A 26,184-nucleotide genomic window follows, 5' to 3' on the forward strand; every position below is an offset into this window, starting at 1 on the left:
CAGAAGCTTTTCCTTGCCTTTGATTTTTTTCCATTTAAAAGAATTTTAGAACCGTGTAGTCCTTGTCCTAAGATACGCTTATTACAGAGTTCAGTGATGTTCCCTGAAGTTGTAATCTAGCTTGAACTGTTTCCCCTGGCTATACTATGAGACAATTTGACTTTGCATGGAGTTTTGAAAACCATATGTGGGGATAATGTTAATGTTTCAACTTCATGCTGTCTCTGCACTGCAAATGACAAAATATACTTTGAAGTGCTTTTTCACACACTCTACCCTTGCCTTTTGCATGCAAATGAATATTAATAAAAATAGACCCGTGCTCACTTTTGGTTTTAATAGGATGTTCTGTCATCTCTTTAGATTTTCTGTCTCTTGAATTTCCTATTTTTAAAACTTCCATTTTGTTTGTAGTGCCAGGCCCTATACCTGCTAAATCAGTGAAAGGAACTCCTTTTGAAGATAAGATCTTCCTCAACTGGAAGGAACCTGTGGATCCAAATGGCATCATTACTCAGTATGAGGTAATCATTAAACACCTAAGAAGCATAGGATGGGGCTAGGGGGGTGCATCAAGAGAGGTGGCTGATAGTGTTTATACTCTTTAAGCAGCTATTCAATAGTATTTTCCTTTCATTTACTGAATACACAATTTTCTGCAGTGGTTAGATGCTCAAAATTTGTAATCGTGGTGCATATGACTGTCCATCCCTGTCAAGTATCTTAAAAATATTTTGTTTTTACTAGACACCATTCCAAAGCCATGATAGCCATGATCTGCAGAATTTTCTTCATTGGAAGAAAAGGTTATATGGAGAGTAAGATGGTTAATAAATTTGGAGCAATGGTTTTTTTAGCTTTGTTAGATTTTTAGATAACCTCCATATAAATTCTGTTTAAAGTATATTTACTTTATGAGCCTTCTGAGGACCTCCACAGGAGGTTAGCAGGTAACACAACCTGATTTGAGCAACAAACATCACACTTTCCAGCACTCCTCTTTTAAAGGAACAAAAGATGTATTTTTGTGTATTAGTGAATTATAGGAAGGCAAACCAACAAATCAAACAAAACCCCTTAAAGATCTGTTTGTTTATTTATTTATTTAATGTAGACTAAATTCACTAAATAGTGTGAGTTAAACCAGGTGGGCAGCTCAACCCCACTCAGCCATTTGCTGAATTCCCCTCAGTGGAACGTAACAGTGAAATTTTCCATACATAAACTATGTAAAAGCAGATGATGAATGGGATTAAAGCAGATAAATGCTTCCTTAATTTTAATTGGAAACAGATGCAAAATGCAGTGGATTAACAGTGACATTAGCCCTGAGAGAGCGGCTACAGAGAAATAAAATTGTTTTGCTCGAAGTGTTTGATGGTGATTTTATAACCAGCAAGGGAGTGTGCCATCCAACAGTAATGATGAAGGGTGCCTGCACAGCCTTTCAAGTAAGGCAAACTCTTCAACAGTACACATGAAATCCTCATTGGTTTAGTGCTGGACTTGGCATTGTTGGGTTAATGGTTGGAATCAATGATCTTAAGGATCTTCTCCAACCTAAATGATTATGTGTTTCTGTGGAATCCCCAAGATAAATGGGTAGCTGGATGAGCATGTGTCTTTTGTTTCCTTTCCACCCAAGCTAACCTAAATCCCTTGCACCAAAACTTCTAAGAGTTGCTGCAAAAATTGTTGTTTCCCCAGGTCAGCTATAGCAGTATACAGTCATTTGATCCCGCAGTTCCAGTGGCAGGACCTCCACAGACAGTATCCAAGCTGTGGAACAGCACACACCACGTCTTCTCTCACCTACACCCTGGTACTACTTACCAATTCTTCATACGTGCAAGCACCGTCAAAGGGTTTGGACCAGCAACTACGATCAATGTAACAACCAACATCTCAGGTAAAAACAAGCAACAGCATAAAGACAAAACAGGGAAGGAGAGGGGGGAAATGTCTTTTGAATATTTTTGTATGACTCAGGAAATTGGGAAATGCTTAAGAAAACCCCCACAAAAAATCCTACCATGTTGGGAAATTATGTTACTAAAAATGTTTCTGGGTGTACTCACCACAGGGTAGCATACATTCAGGGATAAATCCTTACATGAGGTGAAAATTGCTCAGCTGTAGTTGTGAACTGTTTTTTCTATGTAATCTAGTACTTTCATCCAAAGATTTTGAAGTGCTGTGTAAACCTTAATTAATTAGGCCTGTCAACACTCCACAGGTCACTAAGAACTGCATCTGTTTTGCAGGTTAGTAAAGTCAGGTGCAGAAAATTACTGACTTACTGAAGGTGACACTACTTAGCAGCACACAGCTGTAACAGGGTCAGGGCAGTTAGGAAAATGTGTGAATTTATTTTGCCAGATTCATATAGGTCTTCCTCCTTGTGCCTTTATTAATTTACTTCAGTGCACCAACTTTGACATTATTTGTCTTAATAATGCACTGTAAACTCTAGAAGACAGTTATGTCAAATGATATGTTTTGGTATGTTTATTTTCTTAAATTTCAATGTTATTCTCAAAAAATAAGATAGTGGCTTATGCAGTTGATAGTGGAAGATAAGTTAATGCTATATTCAGAGAAACTTGATTTTGTGACATGATAACTTTAGAGCTTGGCAGAGATCAAACAAGTCAGTAATTTACAAATTTAAACAACACAAAGCAGGCTGTTTTCCTCATTATCTGTCATAATGAAACTCAGATTGTCCTGTAAAGAGAAGTTAATAATGTAATGGAATGCACCTATGATTTTTGTGGGAAACTGTTCATGTAGTCTCCTCATAGTACATGAAAACACACACAAAATCAAAATGTGAGAAAATTCAAGGCAGAGCTCCTTGAATTATGTAGCAAATGAAATGCTGTAGTTGTCATGGCTAACTGGAACAGTTTGTGGAATTCCACCCCATCACATAAGCACTAGCACTGCTCATACCACTGTCCCTTCAAAATAACCCAACCAGTACACAAAAAAAAAAAACCCAAATTATGTGTTCTGTTCTGTTTATGTAGCTATTAGATTGTTCTGAAGTCTGATATTTTATTTAGGTTATTTTAAGGGCCCTTGTGTTTCTTCACAACAAATTGTAGTTCATGAATTTTTCGGATTTTATGGTGATGTAGTACTTGCATACTTGTCTTCTAACCTCTTTGTAGAAGGGAAAGAAAAGAGGTGTATATCTTGCTAGCGTGTCTGATATTTCAGTATTTTGAGAAAAAAACGTTCATTAATGTATTTGGATTATTTAGGACTACAATGAATTCAGGCTTCTTCAGATATGCCCTCTTTTTCCACATATAAATTTTGGGAATTTTGTCCAGAATCTAGTATAGCACAACTTTCTAGACAGAGTATGTATCTTGTTAGTTGGCAAGACGTGGTTAATGCTAGGAAAGCTCAAAGGCAGGCTGTGACACCCCTTGTATCTGAACTTCAGCCTGTTCTTTTTTCTATCTTGCTTTATGCTGCTGTTGTCTAGTTCTACTCTGCATGGCTGGTACTTAATACAGCGCAATGCATGTTTCAGAAAATGCAAACTTTAGTTTAATGAGGGCTGAAATCATTCCATTCAACTAAGCTTACAAGTGGTTACAAGTGATTCTAGTGAACATGGTGTAAGCAGTAATTTTAAAATTAGCATTAAATGTTAATTAAATTAACATTAAAATATTATTTCCTGAAATAAAAGCAGGTTTTGTGTTCATCTAGGATCTAGGACTAGTAAAGCAAGGCTTTTAATCTTTCAGAGCTCTTCTATCTATTGATATAGTACTGTAAAATTATTATGACTTAAATGATTCATGTCCTGTTAGGAAACATCTTTTTTTGAAAGTTTATTTTGACACATACAGGTTTCATTAATGATTTTATAATGATACAGCCACATATTTTAAAAAATTACAAACATGCAGATAGTTTTCAAATTTATGGAAAATTATTAATTATTAGAAATCTATTATTTTCTGATTCACAGAAAATCCTGTTTCTTTCCTTGCACTGGGGCTGAAGTAAGCAACAGTGTTACCAGTGAGGACTGTAACAGGAAGCAGATTAAAGCTGCTTTAATCTTTTAATATTTTGAAGTAATTGCCAACACTAGCCATCCCACCCACAACAAATATTGCTGCCATGAAGGCGTGACAGTCTGACAGTCCATTAGTGAATCAATTCCTGAACTACTTCTAGTTTTGACTTTGATTTTGTTCTTTCATAGTCGTTTTGAAGCTGATTAATGAGCAGCTTGGCCGTCCATTGATAGGAATGGGCATGGGAATGGATTCCCTGATCCAGTTCTAGCCCACAGATGCATGCCTATATAAGTCCAATTTTCCTGCACACTGGCTGGTATTAGCATTGTTTCCCATGCTCTTCAAGAGGAAATATGAAAGGTTCTTAAATTGTTTAAGGAGGATGGTAGAAGCTGATTCTTTTACATGGTGACTGTCGTTATTTGCAGGGTAGAAAAATTGGGGCCAAAAATGTGGGGTTTTTTGTAGTTTAGGGTTTCTTGACAGTCACCTCCTTCCCCTATTTCTGTCCTTCTTGAATAAAACTGTTTCAAGTTGAGAGGTGTCATGATTTGATGGGAGTTCATGCTGTAGTAAAAGATTTTGCCTAACTGGAAAAACTGTTTTAAAATACTCACATGGTTGATAAAGATTGTGGCTTTGTTCTATATCCAAGCAGCCACAAACTCATAAAAATTCTAAATGTTTTCACTGATTTGTTTCTTGTCCTTTTCCTCCCTGCTCTACATTAATCAGCTCCCACTTTACCAGACTATGAAGGAGTGGATGCATCTCTCAATGAAACTGCTACTACAATAACTGTACTCTTGAGACCTGCACAGGCCAAAGGTGCACCTATCAGGTAAAAAAAAACCAAAACAAATATATATATATATATATATAAATAGTTGAATATTTGTTGTGTCACTGTATACAGAACTGTTCATTTCTGAGTGATGTTCATTTAGCATCACTATTTTTTTTCTTACCTACACCTAGCTTGCCAATAAATGTGTAATTTAAAAAATTCTGGGTTTGGCAGGTTTTTTTTTTAAAGATAGTCACTACTTGAATCATTCAGCTACCTGACCTTTTTGATATAGGGTCCCTAGAACCACCTTCTAGCCATTATAATTTCATTTTACTTTCTCACAGTGCCTCTGAAATATGATGCTGAAAGGTGTGTGTCAGAAGGTAGATTTCAAAATAGCACTTCCTCTCCAGTGCTTCAAAGTCAGCTACTCTATAGCATATGTGTATGATTGGAAAATTGTAAGCTATGGGGAAATGGGAGAATAATAGTAATGAATACAAACTATTTGACCTTTTTCTTCTGAGAGTGTGTCTTACTAGGAATCATGTAGCAAGCTATTAAATTTATTTGGCATGTCCTCTAATCATATTAAAATGTTTCATTTATGTTAACTTTGAGGGGTCTTTCCCTTTCTGCTCTCTGTTGAGAGATAATTTAATTTTGTTTGCAAAGATTAGTTCACATCCTGCTCTTTACTTCTACTTGTTAGTGTAAAAATTTTATGATATTATTTGATTCCATTTGTATTTTACAAATGTGGTTGCATCAGCAATATTCAGGGGCAGGGTTGACTAATTGGGGGTTAATTAGCTGCTGAGCATCAGAAGGTTTTCATGCTATTACCCTTGTGACATTTTAGAGAAACACGGGCTAATGCATTTCATTTTGTGTTACATTAAGTCCGCTATCAAGGCTCAGCTGATGCCAAGTCACATGTCCAAGCCCTAAAAGCAGAGGAAAATCAACTGTTTCTTAAGTCTATTTCCATTAAGAGGAATGTATGTTTTACATGAATGTTGGGGGGGATGGGTCACATATCTATATGCATTTTTATGTGTTTATCATATGATCACTCTTATGATTGATATTATCAAGTTATTTATTTATATTCTGTCAGAGATGATAATCCAGATTCATCCCCTTTATAGGAGGGGATTACACATTTATATTTAAAATTGTAATCCCACGTATCATTCATTTCCGAGAAATTGCTCTGGGGCAAACCTAGGATTTGTGGCGAACAGGGCTGCTTTCAGTACGGGACTTGGATTCTTAAAATAGGGATTGTTTTTTTTTTTTAATTAATACCATGGAATCCAGACTTGTGGTCTGAAAATGCTCCCAAATCTGCAGGTGCTTAAACTTGCTTCACTATATGCCTTTGTCGGTGCTTTTAAAGACTTCCGAATGTCCTGCTGCTGGCCCTAATGAAAGCTGTCCTTGTTTAGGAAATGTGATATCTGTCCCTCATGTAATCCATGCCACATCCTTTCAGCTTTGTGTCTGGCCACCTGAGGGAGCTGAGGCAGATTCTTGCCCAAAGCACACCTACCAGACACCACTGGGATCTACTGATGGCAGTGTTGCACATCTTCTTTACAGAAGCTGCTCCAGGGCACTCCTGTGCTGACAGCAGCAGGCTTCCACCTTTAATCCCACCACACATCTTCAGGAGGTCAATCTTGGGTCCTGGGTTTCTGTCCTGGAGGGGTGGTGCTTTTGTGAACTGGTAGCATGATGGGATGTGGCTAGAGAATTACTCATACGGCTATAAAATTACTCACCCTAGCTCAAGAAGTTCTGGTTTCTCTGTTCTGTATTTGCAGATGAGGAATTTGCTGCAGAGTAAACCTCACATTTATTCTGTCAGTTTTCCTCACAGCATCCTCAATTCAATGGCATGAGCTTGTCACTGTGGCTTATGAAGATGGCAGAAAGGACCTATGTACTAAATGCTAATAGACGGTTTGATAGTGATAGTTTCACAGAGTAATAACTGTTCTTTGACTGTGTTCTCAAAAAAACGTACTTCTTTCTTCCTTTCTTTCTGTCATCTTCCCTTTCCACTTGAGTTAATTTCTAAAACCTAACATCAAGTTTCTAACATCAAGAAGCCAAGGAAATAAGTCCTTTACCATAACTGGAGACTTGGGCTTTATTCTTAAAATCAACCAGGTGTTTTATTCCTTACTTGGAATGAGAAGCATTCTCCAGGGGAATGCAGAAGACAGGATGTTATTGCCTTTTCTGAAGCTATGCATATTGCAGTCAGGTACTTTTCAGCAGCTTCTTAATAGGGAAATAAATGTAGCACACTGAAATTCTGAATTGATTCAATTCATTTTGCTAAACTTTATGATATATTTTAGTGAAGCTTCATTCCATCCATACTGCAGTTTTGTTTCCTCTAGAAGCTGGATTACTGCCATAATGAGTGTTACTAGGTAGGTGGGGAAAAAATGGATCACTGTGCCTGCAGTTGTGATGGAGTAGAAGAGACTCAGATGCTGTTCTTTAACCTGACCCTGAAGAATACAGACGGCTTTTTGAAATTTTTTTTTCTACCAAGTCCTGTAGTCTCTGTAGCTGTAGATGGTCATTTCATTTAATATCAATAGATTCATGTTAAAAAAATTAAAACAACAGGAAAAGGAAAAAAAATAGGGTAAGGAAAAATTTAGTCTGATACTCTTTTGCTTTTACAAATGGATTTATGGTATGATCAGATTTCCATCAGAGCCTCCCCATCAACACAGCCCCTCAGGTGTGAAACTGAGCCCCTCAGCAAGTAGATGTTCCTTATCTTAAATATAATCTATGTGCTGTATTTCTTTAAGACACTGCCTGTCTGCCCTAGTTGTCACAGTTTTAACATGACTCTGATCATACCTTCACTGTCAGATTTTATTGTGCAATCCCTAGCATTCTTTATGGCCTCCTGGAGTTTTAAAACAAAATTACAAACTAGAAATGCAAAGGGAGACAAAGCTGGATGGCTCAGGCTCACTTTGAAGCACGTATAGTTTCACCATCAATCTTGTGGATGAGATTCCAGTCAGTAGAATCAATGGTGCTTCGGTGATTCATTTGAAGATGTGATTTGTTGCTGTAGTTCTTCCTGAAGGTTCCTAACTGAGTACTAGAAAAACAATTTTTTGTTTTCAAATCCTACTGCAGATGAGGATTACAAAGAGTGTACATCAGAATCAGAGTAAATTTTTAATGATTAAATTTATTTTATTTGATTGTTAAAGTGCTTTTTTTGTACTTCCTTTAGGTGAATTAGGTTGGTTTCATTTTGCAGCAAGATTAATTAAGGGCACCATGGCAGAAGGCAACTAAAACAATCACTGTCGATTAGAATTCCAAGAGCTGGGACTGAAACTTGGGCTCGTCAGTCAGTCTGGTGCTTGTCAAAGGAGAGGAAGATGTATCTCCACTAGACACATAGAAAGAAATGTCTAGCAGGTATTTAAAGTCTAGTCAGAATAGGGCTAAAGTACGAACAACATTCACCACTGCCATATATCTTTGGGAGCCTGAATTTTTAGGCAGGGATAAAAAAGAAGATGTTCTCAGAGACCTCCTTCACCTGTTTGCAATTATCTTGGTCAATAGCGAGGTACTGTACAGGTTTTCTTAAATTAACAAAAAAAGGTTTTGTCATGAGAAATAATTTCTCCATGGAAAATTTCAGCTGAGGAGGTCTTCAGCTGCTCTATCTTCAAAATTTCTCTGGTTTACCTGGCTGTCTCAGACAACTGTTTGGCCTTTATGATCCTGATGACTTATGTAGCAGGTTCTGAAATTTTTATTACTCTTCAGAATAGCTCAAATTTTATTTTAGTCATCAAGAAGAAGGAATAGTCATCTAAGCTTTCCACTCCTCTCTCTTTATTTCCCTATTTTAATCTTTGCTGTATGGAAAGGCCAGGGGAAAATGCTATTGTAAGAATTCCCTCAGCTCCTGTCACAAAAAAAGCTCTCTCTGTAAACTGAATTCTCACCAGCACAAAAAAAAAAAAAAAAAAAAAAAAAAAAGTATAGAAAACCTACGATTATTGAAGCTAGGACTAATTATATGTGAGGACACAGGGTTAAGCAAAGTACATAGTTAAATTTTCACTAATACCTGATATCAAAACACATTTGCAGCCAGTGAACACCCCACTTTTCAAGTTGCAAATTTAGCTTTGACTTGTTTCGTTACATGTTACAGCAGGGTGTCCTTTCCAAACATTGTTGTGTGCACATGGAGTAACAGTGCTGTTCTGGAGCCACTGCAGTGTTTTGTAAATGGCTTTAAACAGATGGTATTACAAGGGGCCCAGAGGTAAATGACTGTATTCCTTCATGTCTTGTTAGCCAATAATGCTGCATGAAAAATACTGCCAGATCACGTATCTAAAGAGGATAGGCAAATCTTATATTTAAATGTACTTAGTGGAACTACATTAAAAAAAATAAAAATAAAGCTTTGTTGGAGACTTAAAACAGTTTCTGTCATTTGCTATTTTTTCTATTGTGTAAGTGTAGATGACTACAATATGTATATCTATGTATTATTTTCCATGTTTTGTAGCTTTTCATATGTAGGGGTCCAAAAAGCATTTTTGGAATATATTTTATAGAAATTTATTTATTTGAAAGTTTTTCAGAACCTTCACATTTTATTGTGGTCTCATGCTTAAAATTTTGCCATACCTTTTATATCCCATTCAAAAATCAGTCTTCTTTTAAAGAGTGCTATATAAAGAGGTGGTTTGATTCTCATGCCTTTCATCTTTGATTTTTTGTTTTGGTCTCCAAAGAGACCTGACCCTTAAAAAGGAGATGTGCCTTAAGGTACCCCATTTATCCATTATTCTATAAAATGGAGGGGGAAGGAGGGGCTGATTTGGTAGCTGTGATGCATCTCATTTTCGGAGCTGTATGACAAACCAGGCTGTTCCAGGGGGACTGTTGCATCCGTCACGTGCAGGAATTGCATTGTCCTTCCTCTGTCCCTGCTGTCTTTCTCCTTTGAAGCTCCCAGGGTGTCACAGACAAGTTTCCTGCTCTTCTGTCACTTCTGAGAGCAGAATTTGTGTCTGTCCCAGACCACTGGCAGCTGATGAGAGAAGACTGCAGAATTCAGGCAGCAGAGACATGGTGTTTGTGTCCCAGGGCTCTCCAGCTGGTTGTCTGCCCGATTCTGAAACAGTGTTTTTACCCTGCCTGGGTCGAGGGCCAGGCCAGGGAGGAAATGAATGCCAGTAGTCATTTCTTAGCTTGGGACATTATAAATAAAAATTTTAAAAATATTTTTCATCCTGTCAAGTTTTTAAAATATCAGTGCTTTTGGGGTTTTTTGCTAGTACATTTATTTTGAGGCATAAGGAAACATGCTGGGTATACTGGGGTTTTGTGTGGGTGATTTGTTGGTACAGTCCCCATTAACTGGAGATGGTTAATACATAGAGTTTACCACAGAAGGTGGTGTATAACTGAGCTCAGTTCATGGTCAGTTTATAAGAAGTAAATATCCCCAGGTCTAACTTTTTTTTTTTAATACAGTCTTCTTTCTACCTAGACTTTCAAAACTGACATGACTTTCTATATTCTTCTTGGGTACATTGAAATGGAAGAAAGAGGCATTCCTGCTTAATTTTTACATGCTAGGAAAAGGGGATGCTAACATCTTCTTTCAGCGTAAGAAAGATGTGAAACTAATTTCCCATTTTATTTCTTCTCCTCTTTCTTCCATTCTCCAGTATCATACTTTATCTCTGCCACTGCAGTTATTGGGTTTTCTAGGCAGCAGTAGCAGAGAAAATTGACAAAATAATTTAATGCTGCCGCACAAATTCTGAAAGGAGGAGGACTGTCTTTGCCTTTCAGAGTCCTTGCAGCAATGCAGTGACACTTTGAGAACTTGGTTCAGTTTTACCTTTTCAGTTTAGAAAGCTTTATAACAAACCCAAGACAGACGAGTCTGCCAGTTTAATTCAAAAGCTTCAGGTTTCTTGTCTACATGCCTTAAAATCCCCAAACCTCTTTTTTTTTCTTATAAAATGAAGGATTGCCTTCTGCTCTCACTATGTAAATTCTGTACTTCTGAAAAGCAGAGGAAGCTGATAATGAGTTGGTAACACCCTTCAGTTAGGTAGTTCCCCTAAAAAAAGAAAAAAGAATTATAATTACCTGTTCTATTTTGAGCAGGTGATTTTGAAAAGTGACCAAGCCATGATTCATTTCAACAGAGGCTACTGGAGGTAGCCTCTGTTGAGGTACTGGGAGGTTGAGCTGGTGTTTTGATGGGCTGAATACTCTCTGCTTCAGCAATTCATAACATTTTATCATTGACAACTGTAAAGGAATGAGGCAGTCTATTTCAGTGGAATGGACAGATTTCTGTCCATCTGTGCTTGTATTGCAGCATGTCACTTGTACTTTAGATCTGCATAGCTCTGAGCCAAGATAGAAGCCACAGCAAGGTCAAGAGGTGGAGAAGCCTGTCAGCACATTCTGTCTCTAATGATATGACAACTGCAAATTGGTGCTTTAAGCACAGCCTGGAGGCAGCCATTATGTTGGGTCTTGAAGCTCAGCTTTCTCTAATACTGTTTCAAAGGAAAATGCTAACTTCAGATTGCTTCTGATCAGCCAAGAATTTAATCTGTTGTAGTTTAACACATTTTTCCTGTGTTTCTTAAAAAAAAAAAAAAAAGGTTTAAAAGAAAGCAATAATAAGAGGTCATGTATGGATTTGTATTGTTGTTTTTAATGAAAAAAAGGGATGCTGCTTCTTTCCAACAGCTGAAATAAATAGCTTTGCTGTATTTCTAGCCTTTATTTCTTCTCTGCATCCATCTCCTGTCTCATCCTTTTTTCCTCTGTCTCACCAGTGCCTACCAGATTGTTGTTGAAGAGCTGCACCCACACCGAACAAAGAGAGAAACTGGTGCCATGGAGTGCTACCAAATCCCTGTCACCTATCAGACTGCCCTTAGTGGAGGGTCACCATATTACTTTGCTGCTCAGCTGCCCCCAGGAAACCTGCCAGAGCCAGCCCCCTTTACTGTGGGTGACAACAGGACGTACCAAGGTTTCTGGAACCCGCCGCTGGCTCCTCGGAAAGGCTACAATATCTACTTCCAGGCCATGAGCAGTGTTGAGAAGGCAAGTGCTGACAACACCTTTCTCCTGGAAGGAGTCAAAGACAAGCCTGTGGTGACAGCTAGGACTGCTGGAGTCGGACGTGGGAGGTGTTGGCAGTGGCATGGCTGAAATCCCCTTGGTGCTGTGACAGCATGGCAGTGTGCCATTCACATTTCACATCAGCCTCGTGTCATAGAAACTGCTACTAGATGAGAGTTGAATGCATCTCATAGTAATTGTCTGAGGGAAGTAATTTCAGGACTGTGACTCTGTCTCCTCAGTAAATAACATCCGCAGTGCTTTCCCCAGTTCTCAGTACCTGCACTCTTCAGAAGATTAAATGACTGCAGGATAAAGAGAATGTGGGCTGCTCAGTGGGCTAGTAAAACATTACAAACATTTTAAGACTCTCACACTGGACATCAAATAAAAAGTAAACATTTTCTTGAGCAAAAGTAACCCCTGGCCCACTATGAATTTGAGAGTCGTTCTGAGAAATTGTACATCAGCTTTGCAGCAGTGCTCTGGAGTAGAATTATGGCTATCATTCACCTTCATTACCTCCTTGGTGCTTCTTTTTAATTCTGCTGCTGAGTGCTGCTACTGGCTCTGTGTGCATATGGAAGAAGTGTCAGGGAGAGAGGTTCCTAAGTTCCAGGTGCAAAGAACAACTGTGGCTCTGCAAGCCCCAGGCTGTTGCTCTTAAATGGTTTTTCCTCTTGTAAATGAAAAATGAGGGAGAGGAAAAGGATTGGTGAGAAGGGAAAATATGGTAGACAGAGAAGCTTTAGGTATTTAAATTTTAATAACTGGATATATAGTTTAGAAAATTGAAGTGTCCAGGCAGTTCAGACAGGAACTAGAAAGGCTAGACTGATAATCACTGATATCCAGAAGAGCCATTGAAAAGGAGCAGAAGTGATGTTTATTCTTCCTTATGCTTGAGTCACTCTGGTGACTAAACAAATCCTTGCTAATAGGCAGCCTTGCTTGGAGTATTTTTAAGGAAATCTCAACCTTTACCTATGATTATGAAAATTAGATATGCATCAAGTCAGAATGGGTACAAAGGTGTTTGAAAACTGGACTTTTTTTTCTGATTCAGTAGACCATTCCCTCTTTTCAGTTCTTATTTAAAGACCTATAAGAAATAAGCAAAGCAAAATAAAAGGTGGTTGTTAGACACCCATCCATATTTCCCTCACCTGCTAAAAATAATTCCCTTTGTTTTTGTGGATTTCCAGAAGACTGCATTGTAAGGAAATTTGTTTCATTCCTTGAGGTTAAAAAAAAAAAAAAAAAGGAGGGAAAAGTAAAATGAAAGTACAAAATAAAAACATATTTAGATATTTATTTTGGCTTTTACATTTTGACAGATAAGTAGAAAGTGAGAGAACACCGTATTTTTTTGCTTAAACTTGATTTCAGTTTGTGAGATAATCCTAAAACAGATTTCTTTGTTATATTGGAAACTTTGGATCAAATTTGTGTTCCTACAGAGATTTAGGGGGAGGTTTTGAGGGGAACTGCACTGCATTCTGCCAGGACAGCGATCTAGTGGTTGCAAGATAACATCTGACCTGCAGAATATTTAAACAGATGCTTTGCTGTAAACCAGTGGGATCCAAAATAGGCAGAGGGAAGTAAAGTAGGCTCTGAAGTACATGGTAGGGTTGAGAGGAGGTTATTCTGTGATCCTCACAGACATATTGAACAGAAACAGACAAGTAAATCCAGTAACTAGGGAGAATGGGTATGATTATGTTAGTAAACTTTGCAGGGCTTTAATTTTGATTGAAAAAATATCCCTATTGAACACCTACAGTGCCTCAACTTAGAGTTCTGCTAGCTCTTCACAAGCTGTGTTTACAAATTGGCATCAACATATTTTACCTGTTGGTTTTGAATCTTCAAGAGGAGACAGATGCCAGGGGATGTATTCGGGGATGGAGGACTAGAGTAAGCATATTTTATAGAGTGAAACTGTCATTATTATATTTTCAAATTACATGCTAATATTGTTTAGAGTGATCTAATACCTTATGCTCACACAACCTTATGCTATTTCAGTATGTTTTCCTTTAAAATGACTGCACATTGTACAGTAAGGTCAGACACTCCATTTATGATTGATCATTATCTGTTCAAGTTGTCCAAACTGTGCATAACCAAGTAATTTCTCTGTTCATTTGTTTTAATTGCTGACCAAACTTCTGAGGGGAAAGAGTAGTAAATTACATGCAAATTGGCTTTGCATGTGCAGCATCTTCTGAAGTACATTGCTGTCCAATCACTGTCTCCTGGGCAGACAGTATAGGTTGTAGATTAACTGTGTCATATGTGGAGGGATATCTGAGCTGCATCTGTGCTTATTCCACACCCAGGAGCATGAGGGAGCATATTGCTCATGTGCTTCAGGTGACTCTTTAAGAGTGTCGGGATGTAGTAAGACATAATTTTGGAGACAGTGTTGAGCAAATGTATCTTCTTTGCTGCACAATGCTGTTTCAGGTCAACACAAGCTCAGGATTTTTGTGCTGTGACATAAATAGGAGCACCACTCCTCCCTTTTCTTCCTGCTGCATCCTCTCTTTGTATTCTTATGGCATGATTTCCATTTGATTTGAATAACCTGAAATTTTGCTGTATTTGGGCTGTCCTGCACCTTTTCTCCCCATTATTATCCTGGACAGTACAGTCCAATCAAGACAAAATTTCCCAGCCTCCACCCCTGCTAAGCCCAGAGCCCTGAGCCAACTCATTGGGTTGTACCAGCTGATCAGTACATCCAAGATGAATTTGTGGAATGGGGAGGGCAAGATAAAGCCATTGAACTGACTGTCTTCTTTACTTTTCTTTCCTTAACAGGAAACCAAAACTCAGTGTGTTCGAATAGCTACAAAAGGTAAGAGGTTCGTCCCCACACACAAAGTAGCTTTTTAAATGAACTGTGGTGCTGCTATTAAAGGTTCAAAGCAAAGCCAGTACTATCCCTCTATTTTGAACCACTCAATTGTGTTAAAATATAATGGTCTGCTGCTTTTCATTCTTTGGTATTGAGCCAAGAGAGTACTGTTCTAGCAATACTCAGAATTTTGACAAAATAAGGACGACTTTCCTCCGCCTTTCTGTCGATGGCTTTCAAGATCTACTTTTAGAGTGCTGAAGCATTGCAGGCAGCAGATAGATGGACAGGAGAGAAGAAAGTGCACACTGGTAAACTGTCTGTTAGACTAACAATTATTTTCAAGCAGGGGTGGAAATAATTTAAATGAAGGACATGACAGTTAATTTTCCTAAGTAAGAGCTCCAAGTGTTAGTGAGACATAGGGGAGGGTTGATTTGAGAAAAGCTTCTCTCTGACAGCAAGTGAGTTCCAGGACTAAGGCTGACTGCATAGCTGTGAGAATAAATCATGTTGACCCCATATACAGCAGGTTAATCACATACTGATCACTCAAAAACGTTGTTTCAACTTCAAATGAGGACTTAGTTGTTCTGCTTATTGTTATCTCTTGCTTTGGCTGTATTTATAGCCATTCGTTTTGGTGGCTTGATTGTGCCGACATGAGAGTTGTTTGATAGACTCTGGCAGCATAAACAAGCAAGGAGCTTACAAATGCCCAAAGAAGCTTCTGCAGAGGCTCAGCACTTATGTTGTCTCTTTCTAATTGCATATTGATATTCAGCATAAAAACAACTTTAGATACGAGGAATCAGGTATTAAAGTACTGCAGAGGCACATCAGCCCCATTTTTTCAATAACTTCCCTCAATTTAAATCTTGTTCAAATGAAAAGGTGATGTCTCTAATGAGATGGTAGCCATCAAATGTTTTCTTGAGAAACCAGAAAAAAAAATGTACTTCTTAAGATGTGTTAGTATTTTCATCAAGTGAGGTAAGCTAATATAAACAGGAAATTAAAACAATGAGCTAAGTCTTCTGTAAAAAGTATATCAGCATTATGTTTCTTATGTTTACCTGGCAAGATTAAATATTAGAATTAAAATATATTTGCATAAACAAATATTTAGTACCACAAGCATGTATTGCTAGTATTTGGGTCCAGGGTGAGTTTTGAAAGGCTCAGAAATAACTTAAAATATTGCAGGACTGTGGAAGAGGAAAACAATTGTCTCTCTCATCATAAGTTTTCTGGTTAGTAATAATAAAACAGATGGGGAATTCACCTGCCATATGAGGAAATTATTTTTTGCTTAACCACACACATTCCCCCAATCTCAAAGCAATGTTCGTGGTAGCAAGAGGCTTCTTGATGGTTGCTTGTACACCTTCCTCTGCTGCACAGTCACAATTCCCCCGATGGCTGTAGTCTGAAAGAAAGGCAAAATAAGTATGAGGTTTCTTACCTTTGTGCCCTTGACACTCTGATTGAAGACAGGTTTTCCTGAAGTAACTGAGTTGCCTGATATATCGGTGCTAAATTCCTTGAAAGTGGACCTAAAAACCAAAGTGTTTTCTCTGACTCATTTTAATTGCTGGCTGTGAATTGCAGGGGGAGGCAACATTAGGAGCAAATGTTTTCTCTTCCTCTGCAGGAATGCTTTTAATAAGGAATCGTCACTTCAGAGTCCTATTGTGTACATTGTGTACACATTATGTACATTCACATTTCTCAAATGAGTTATACTGGTATTTTTTCGAAGTTCATACTGATTTTTTCCCATGTTTTCATCATAATAGTAATACCATGATATGTTGTATTTGAAGAAAAGTATACTTAATGTACTGGTTTATGTATATGCTCATCTGGTTACCCTGATTTGTTTGTTGATTTGTTTGTTAGGTTTTCTGTAGTGTGTAAGATTGCATTGAATTGGGTGTAGGAGATGTCTGGTTACATTTGTGATATTTTCATAGGGAAAAAGGGACTGTATCACCTTACCTAATGCACTCCAGTAAACGAACATACCTGTTTAAAATCTGCTATATTGTCTAAACTATGCATTCCATTAAGAATGTAGTGTGTAGTTCTGTGTCATGTCCTGTGACTTGAAGCAGCCTACAGGTAGCCAAACTGATTTTTGCCTTGAATGTGTTGAAAAGACATTAAAAATTTTAAAAAGCTGTGGTGGAAGGGAGTAGGGAGGAACAACAGAAAAGGTGCACGTTAAGACCAAGTCTTCCTGATAGTGAAATTCAGTATTACCAGCAAAGTTACTTTCTTATTTCTATCTTGTTCAAGGCTCTGGTTTATCCACTGTGAATATTTACACCAGTAAGATGTAAAGATGGAAAAAATATGACAGCAATGTGCTAGAGAAATTAATCCCTAACAAATTTTTTTTTTTTTTGGACAATTCCCTAGCAGCATGCTTTACATATATTTTAAAGCATTATGAGTTTAACCCATATGTTTACCAAGGTTGCCTTCTACCTTTGGGAATTGATGGAATACTTTGTTTATTGGTGTTAAACTAATGAAAGCCAACAAATTTAAATTGAAACACTTGTGCTTTTTTGGTCTGTATATTCCAGGTGCAGTGCTGTCATGTGCTTCTGATAACAAATGCACTGAAGTGTCAGGTCATCTGAAAGATGGTGCCAAATCATGACTAAAGTATGTTGCTGCTCCTTCTTGGTGTGCCTTGAAAAAATGCTTTTGAGTAAACAGAGAGACATACTACTGTCTGGTGTATTGAAATGCACTGAGTTAATTTTTCATGGTAGAAAATATGGGAGCAGCACCTGTTTAAAAAGTAGCTTCCTGAGAAGTTCCTGTGTACTTGCAGCTGAAGGATGAATATCAGTGATTCTTTGATGGTCCTTAATTAGACTAACAGTAGGATTGCCCCTTTTTCTAGACACCACTTCCATGGCACTTGTGGGAGCTTAATGACTAACTTCTGCCCTTCTGCACAGTGGAGTGAATTGGCCAGGCTGGGTTATTGGATGTGATGAGAGAGTATGAAAAGTTACAGACATGTACACAGTTGGTTCACATAAGCTTTGATTTCTGAGGAAATCAAATTGAAACAATGTTAAAAATAACTCCTTGTACCACAGGTGGTGAGTATAACATACCCAAAGCACCATTTCCAGTTACAGATGTAGCCCAGAAAATATATTAACTATTAACAATTTTAATTCCTTGGACACTTTTAACCCTCTCCATGAAGAAATTATTCTTAATATCTAATATCTAGACCTCCTGGCAAAACTTGAGACCATTGAGTAGTTCATAGCATGCACATATCAGAATGAATATATGATAACCAAACCTGCCTAACCAAAGCATTGATAAAGTGAAGTATATAGAAGGTGTGTGCACTTCAGAGTAATAGATGATGTTGGTGACTGATCTGTCATATCCTGGAGCTCAGTTTGACTGTGTAAAACTTTGAATGGTTTCCACTCACACATGACATCGGCATTTCATTTTACAGTCTAAAATGTTACCGACTGCTAAGGGAGTGAAACTGGGTTAATATGGTCAGAGAAGAGTGATGCTTCAAATTATTTAGCATGTAAATATACATTTAAGGGGACAGAAGGGACAGCAGAACTGTTATTAAGCAGAGTATATGAAGCTGACATTTTTGACAGTTCTCAGGCTGCCAAGTTTGAGGCTAACACTGATTCATGTGTATTCTTTTGTTTTGCTTAGTGGGCTAGAGAAAAATATTGAAAATTTAATTAGAAGAAATCTACTGTGGCAGTAAATACAGAAGTGGTGGGCCTGGCAGCTCTATCACAAAGTAGTTAGAGGGAATAAATGAAGTCCAGGGTTTCTCAGTCCACATTTAAAACAAGAACTTCATCAATTCCAACATTATTTTCCCTTGTGGTTTTCGTTTGTGTTATTAGTTCAGACAGTATAGAACCTCTCTATCTCTATGCATGTTTGGTTCATACAGATGGATGAAAATGCCATTTGAGATGATGCGCATCTGGAAGTAATTGTGAAATTGCAGAAAATGACTTTTTAATCTGATTTGAGGAATAAAGAGGTCTGGGTGGTAACATTTCAACTCCAAGTGTGCATTTAGTCCACCATCATTACTGCTCTGAATTCATTCCCACAGCAGTTGGGGATTGATCCAAAGGCCTTTGATGTCAATGGGAGTCCTTCCACTGACATTAATGTGCTTTGGATTAGGTCTTTAGAAGTCATAAATCTGTCTAGACCATAATTATTTCCTTGAAATTGCTCCTGATGATGTTTCTGCTCTTAGGGAAATTTGTGAAAGTCAAATCACCTCCTGTTGCAGGATGCTCAAAAATGTCTGTTACCAATTAATGCACAAATGAAGGGAATATGTCAGATGCTAAATGTATCTGAAAGGAATTTTCTGTCACTGTTGTTTTTGTGTTTGGATCAATGCTGCTACAATGACTTTGAGCTGTACCATCGCAATAGGAACTGGAGACCCAAGTGGCAATATAAACATAAAGAACGCAGGCGTTTCCTAAGTCATATCTTTTTTTTTCATTCATTCATAGGAAAAGCATTTAATATGTTTAAACTTCAGTGATCTTTTGCATAATGTCTTTTATCACTCAAAGAGGAGAATTTAGTTGACTTGCTGAGCTTTCCAAAGATGGGAAAAGAACATTAGCATGGCATATTTTTCTCTTTTGTATATGAAATTGCAGTAGCTCACCGAGCAACCACATCTGCTAGTTCTGATAAGTAATACCTTTGGTTGTAAATAAAAAATTGTGTGATCTCTTGATGGAATATTTGATGATGGTTATTAAAAAAACAGTTAAGTGAGGGACACCTCTAGATATCCAGACACAAAACCTGTAACGTGAGTGTTTTCATGTATGCACAAAAATCGAAATCTTAGCGACCTTAAAGATTTCCTAAAATTTGAGAGTTTTAGAAGTAAGAATTCAGGTAGAGTATTCTAGTTTATATTTAAATATTAGAGGGAAAATGTTGATACATTACAAGGATTAGCATTTTAGCATATATTCTCTTTTATTTTTTTATCCCTGGTTTATTAGGTCTACTTCACCTACTCCGAATATTATTTCATGAATCAGAATGTGGGTCATGAATCATTGACTGTTTTGCATCCATTGCAGAGAATATGGAGACATAAAGCTAGAAATCAAAGGTTTTTACAAAGCTCATTAGATTTGTAACCACAATTGAAAATCCTTCATTCCACATATAATAGACATGCATTTAAAAGTACCCTTTGCTAATACTGCTGGGTGCAGGGGTATACTTTTCTTACCGTTCTTTCACCATCTCTCATTTGTCTTTTCTCATGTGTCTACCTTTTTTGGGTCATTGTAAAATTACAAGTGTTTAGAGAAGGTAAACTCTATCATCCCCTGATAGGACTGGTCGCATTTACCGCTTTTCACGCAGGCAGCCTGTGTACACTTTCATTTTCTATTGTAATTAACTCTACCGTTGGCTGAAATGGCCTCTTGCAATGGCTCAAGTTGAAGAGTGTGTGAGGCAGATCAGGCAGAGATTGCTGCCTCTATTAGCCTGTCACAGGTATCTCATGTGCACGTTCAACTTTGGAGCAACAAGAATTTGGGTCATGTGTGCTGTAATGAAGAGCAGCCCTTTGAAGGGACAGCACTGTTTTCAAGAAAGGAGAAAGGAGTCTCTAGGAATTATAAATTGTGTTTATATGCACACAGTACTCTTCAGCCAGAATGCTTTTCATTGGCAAGCATGTCAGCACAGACAGTATGCAACACCTTACCACAGAGGAAGTAATATTTGCAATTATTCATTCTATCATTAACAGCTGCCTAACACTGAGATATTCTCAATAGAAGACAAAATATATTTGAGCAGTAAGGCTGCTCACTGTGTACCTGGACAGGAAGGACACAAGAGATTTATATCAGAGAAGAATGGTGCACAAAGAATGCAGAAGAAATTCAGCAACATCTAGATCAGAAATATGCTTATTTACTTTCATGAATACAGTTTAAGACCCTGAAATCAGCATCACCATGTTTCTCTGAATCTAATTGAACACTTTTAACTAAATGGAAAGATGTCCCACCTTTTGTTGTCATGAACTTTACAAAGATTTATTAAACTATATGCATGTCATCTCTGACAGAACTCTCAGTGAAGTTCTATAGAAAGTCATCTAGAAACAAGGAGCAGCGTTGCCAAGTGTAGTAGCACTTCCTAAACACTCCAATGTGTTGCAGAGCAAGTCAGTGTGGTTGATTGGCACTTTATATGAATTATTCAAATACAGAGACTGATGCTTTGTCAGCTGCATAAGGAGATGATGGCTCTGAAGTTCAGGAGCTCACGCTGCTTTCTGCTCTAGTGGGAAGTTGTGTACTAACCAGGCTATTTTTGGAAAGATGCCAGCTGGAAAGGCTTGCAGATGGACCTTATAGGCAGGATGATCCTTCTATAAATAATGTTGTTATCACACATTTGCCTGTCACAGCAGTAGGTAGTTGCAGGCAGTGTTAAAACAATTTTTGTGGCCAGGTGAATTCAAAGCATAGGGAACAGAATTACAATCCTGTGGTTATCAGTGCTGTCAACTCAGGAAGTGTCTGGAGACTTTTGTGTGAATTCAGCAGTTTGGAAAGGACTGGCAATATGCTGCACAGTGATGAAGGTTCTTGATCAGGATGGACTTCCAGAACTTTTTACTGTTGAGGTCACAAAATACAATTGCATTCTTTGACACTTCTGTTTAACATCTGCTTTGTTGAGTCAACAGGAAAGATAACCACATTCAGTACCATATAGATGCCAGAATATTTAAACTGAGCATTAAAACAGAGGTCCCATATCTTCTAACTTGTGTTACTTGCTCTTTGCTGATGACTGAGTATTGGTTACTCAAACATATGTAAACAGACTACATATTACTGACTGTTTCAGCCCCTCTGCCAAGAGATTAGCCAGGCCATTAGTACAGGGGAAAAAAGAGGTCCTGCTCTAACCTTGCTGTGGTGGAAAATATCCTGAGGCAGTAGTCTGTGCTGATGCTACACTACTGAAATTTGTGAGAACAGCAATGCTACTTCACCAGCATATTTTTTTCAAAACACCAGAGTTAATATCAAAGGCATTCAGGGAAGAAGAGCAAATGCCAATGAAGTATTTAGGATGTTAAAGCAGTATTTCTGAAATAAGGGCCTCTGGGGTTCAAATAAAAGTAAATATCTATTGTACATTAGTTGTTGTCACTCTGTGAATAGCTACAAAATTTGGACATTTTGTCATCTCCACATCTAGCATCCAAACCAATTCTGATGCACTGCTCTCATGCCCTTCCTGCCATAAAACTGCAGGATATTGCCCTGAATGATGCATTCCTAAATTGCTGTCACATGGTCAGCACTGAAGCAAGATTATAGGACATCCAGTTATGCCAACCCTGATTCTCATGTTGGAAAACAGATTGCCCAAAACCGGTTTCTTTGGGTAGTTGAAATGCAGAGTAAAGCTCAGAGGCAGCATAATGAAGTGGCTAATGAGTAAGTTTAAGGCAAATCCTCACTTATGTGTCATCATTTTCACAGAATGGGAAATTAAATCAGAAGATTTCCTGCTCTGGTGAAGAATGGCTACTTATGCCATCGTAACATTCAAATAAAATTAGAATGGCAGTGTATGGTAAAAGTGAATATGGTAGCAAAAAGGTTACATCTGCACACTTCACAGAATCATGAAAATGTGAGTCTTCCTGGGACAATGAAACCAGGTTCTTATGTACTGATAGAAAACAGGAGTCACAATCACTCTTTCCATCCCTTGTGCTACTGTGTTTCTGAATTTGCCATTTCTCCAGGCTCAAGAATGTTGCATCCTAATGAATAAGAAATCTGCTAAAGGGAGCAAGAGACCTGCATGGATGAATAAAGAACTCTGTCATTACTCAAACATAATCAGAAAATACACAGGAGATGGAAAAATGGTCAGGCCACTTGAAATTAATATAGAAAGGCTGTCTGAGTAAGTTTAAATGAAACAAGGAAGGCCAAGGTCGAGGGATTAAATCTGGTCAAGGGTATTAAGGACAACAAGAAGGGCTAGGCCACTCATGATCATCTTTGAAAGGTCATGGAGATCAGGAGAGGTACTTGAGGACTGGAAGAAAGCAAATGTCATCCCAGTCTTCAGAAAGGGCAAGGAGAAGGACTCAGGGAAGTACTGTCTAGTCAGCTTCACCTCAATCCCTGGAAAGGTGACGGAACATCTCATTCTGGAGGCCACCTCTCTCCACATGAATGACAAGAAGATGAATGATCAGGAGTAGTAAACATGGGTTCGCAAAAGGTAAATCAAAGCAACTACTTTGATGGTTAAGGGGAGAGCAGCAGATATTACCTACCTCGACACTGTCTCACAATATACTCATAGGCAAACTCAGGAAGTATGGACTGGATGAGTGGACAGTGGTGTGCATTGAGAACTGTCTGAATGGCAGATTCCAGAGAGTCATAATCAGTGGCACAGGGTCCAGCTGGAGACCCCCAGGGTTCTCTATTGGGCTCAGATTGCACTAGATGACAGTGTCCCTTCCAACCGATACTATTCTGATATAAAGATGTGTATCCTGATTGTACATCTTATTCTTGGGATCATTAGGTAATGATGACAGAAAAATCAAATTGTTGACTATTGGCCAGAACCTTTGAAAGAGATTTTACTGCTATATGCATGCTTTTAACAAGAAATGACCCTTTTTCCATGTCAGAGAGAGAAGGGATAGGATTCTACAATTACTTTAATTGGCATTCAAATTGCCTTAACTTATGGAAGGCATTGATTTGCACAAGTACAGGCATTTTTAATGTGAATCTTAATTTTTATGTACATTAACACCATCCAGATTGTGTGAATTTGCTTGTTTCGTTAACCCATTACAATAGAAAACCTATAGCCAGCAACTCTGAAATCTTTGATCTGTTTCTAATTTCACAGATTTTGCTGAATTGAGTCTTTCTTTTCCTTTTTGAAATGATGTTGCTGCATCCTCTACATTTTTGTAACAAATTTTATAAGGACTGGTAATTCAACAGACTGTAATTATTTTCTGCAAATGTAAACAGATTTTCTCACAGTTCTTTAGTGTTTCTCATTTCCAGTAGTTCATAAAGATTTAATCCTGAAGGGCCTGTTACCTGATAATATTCCAAAATCTAGAAATTTTGTAAGTTAGCTCCTATTCTTCTTGAAATCATTGAACCATATTTATACAGGGTTTTACATCCATGTGTTCATTTTTCATAGCACTTACTTTTGTACACCTCTGATAAAAAGGGTTATCATTCTTTGTCCTGGTTTAAAGGCTTTTAGGGTGCTGCACTTTGAAACCTGGATACTGGGTGCTTCATCTGCTCGATGAAACATCTAGAAGGAAGGTCTGTCCCCTATATCTCAAAGGGGATCAAAGATGAAAATTGCTGTATGTATTTCCTTTCCCATTCATTCATTTACAGAAAATTGTGCAATATGTATCATATAAGGTTGATTTTTCAGATTACTCTGTCTTTTGAGGAATATATGTCTAAAATCCCCATGAAAGCAGTCAGACATTAACCATTGTGGTTAGATAGGATTTTTGATCAGTAACTTGCACTGTGGAATGCGTCCTGGCTGCTACCAACTGCTTATGTGTTTCAGCCTAGATCACGCTGTACACTGAGATGGAAAAAGCTACTGACTATTTGCAGCAGTCACTACATACATGTAAATCTACCAAGTTCTTATTTTGCTTTTGAACATAATTTAGAAAACCTCCTTCCATGATAGGCCATTGGCTGTTTAGTAACTGAGAGACCAATCACGTTAAGGTTGTAAAGATATCTAAAATTTCAACCCACTGAACTGTGTCCCCAGGTGCCATATCCACAGATTTTTCAAACAATTTCAGGTGTGGTGATTCCACCATTTCTCCCTGGGCACCCTGTTCCAATGCCTGATTACCTTTTCAGCAAATAAATTTTTCCCAATGCCCAATCTAAACCTCCCCTGGCACAAATTGAGGCCATTTTCTGTCATTTTGCCACTTTTTACCTGGGAGAAGAGACAACCTCCACCTCATTACAACCTCTTTTTAGATAGTTATAGAGGAGTGATGGAGCCTTCTTTTATGCAGCCTAAAGAACCACAGCTCACTCAGCTGCTGCTCATGGAAAACTGAATTTCATTATACGCTTGTCCAAATATGAAAGTTGATAATTTGGTTCCCTTTGTATTAAAAGCATCTTACTCAGCACAGGTTATGAGACATCGTCTTACTTAGCCAAATCAAATAGCTTTACTAATATAGATTTAATTCAAACAGAACTGTAGAGTTTTCTCAGACTCAGAAAGTGAGTTTTTCAATTTATGCATGTAGAGTATTGAGCAACAGAAATTACAACTTCCTGGATGTCCCTTTAGTAGTGGTGAAATTTAGACAGTGAAATTCTATACCCACGACTCAACAGTCTGGAAGTATTTTTCCAAATTGTTTTGGAAAGTACATATCTTTTACAGGTTTTTTTTGTTGGTTTTTTGTTGGTTTGTTTTTTTTTTTTTAGTAACCCATTCAAGTAGCTATTTAGATGAATGCAAACACATACTGAGGTACAACAATTTTCTTTGCTGGCAGAAGGGTGTGTGGTGCTTGAAAAAATCAAAACATAATGTGATTGAAGGTGGGCACATAGTGTTGTTGTACTGGACCTGAACCAAGTTATCAGGCTTTTGCATGAACTAATGCCTAGAGCTTGGAGGAGAAGAGGAACAGCTGGGCAGGTGCTGCTGCTGCCTCAGCTTACAGCAAGAGTGTAGTGCCTTGCCTGCCACCGGCCAGCCCATAGAGGTGGTGAGTTTGGTAAGTACCAAGTTGTGCATAGCTGGGCCCATACAGTGAACCTGTCAGGGAGCTGACTGCAGGATGTAGCCCATGTCACTGCTGAGGTGGTGTCATACTGCCAGAACAAGAGAGCCCTGATTGCTACAAAATCTGTTACAAATGAGGATGTGTCCAACATCTTATGGTGAACAAGACACTTGACTAGTTTCTCAAAGTCTAAGATCAAGTGACAGCTGCTTTTTATCTAATGGCAAAATTTCTTCTAATATAATGCCTTCCACATTTGACTTGCTTGCTTGAACTTCTTGTCAAAGCAAAACATATCAGCTGTACTGCATACTCCATTCAGCCATGTATGGAGGCTTCTTGAGTCCTACCCAATGCTGAAGTATTTCATCAAGCCAAATTTTGTCAT

The 26,184-nt window shown here is 38.0% G+C and overlaps 1 protein-coding gene across 1 annotated transcript in view; it reads left to right on the forward strand.

Annotated features, from left to right (window-relative positions):
- The window catches only part of PTPRK (protein tyrosine phosphatase receptor type K), a 379,785-nt gene that overhangs the window by 297,789 nt on the left and 55,812 nt on the right, over positions 1–26,184 (forward strand). Inside the window, exons 9-13 of the mRNA XM_053938166.1 lie at positions 415–524; positions 1,708–1,909; positions 4,785–4,890; positions 11,730–12,003; positions 14,851–14,887. Coding sequence (XP_053794141.1) covers positions 415–524; positions 1,708–1,909; positions 4,785–4,890; positions 11,730–12,003; positions 14,851–14,887 — 729 coding nt within the window. The remainder of the gene's footprint in view (positions 1–414; positions 525–1,707; positions 1,910–4,784; positions 4,891–11,729; positions 12,004–14,850; positions 14,888–26,184) is intronic.

This window comes from Vidua chalybeata, chromosome 3, assembly GCF_026979565.1.
Source record: "Vidua chalybeata isolate OUT-0048 chromosome 3, bVidCha1 merged haplotype, whole genome shotgun sequence".
Taxonomy (NCBI): Eukaryota; Metazoa; Chordata; class Aves; order Passeriformes; family Viduidae; genus Vidua; species Vidua chalybeata.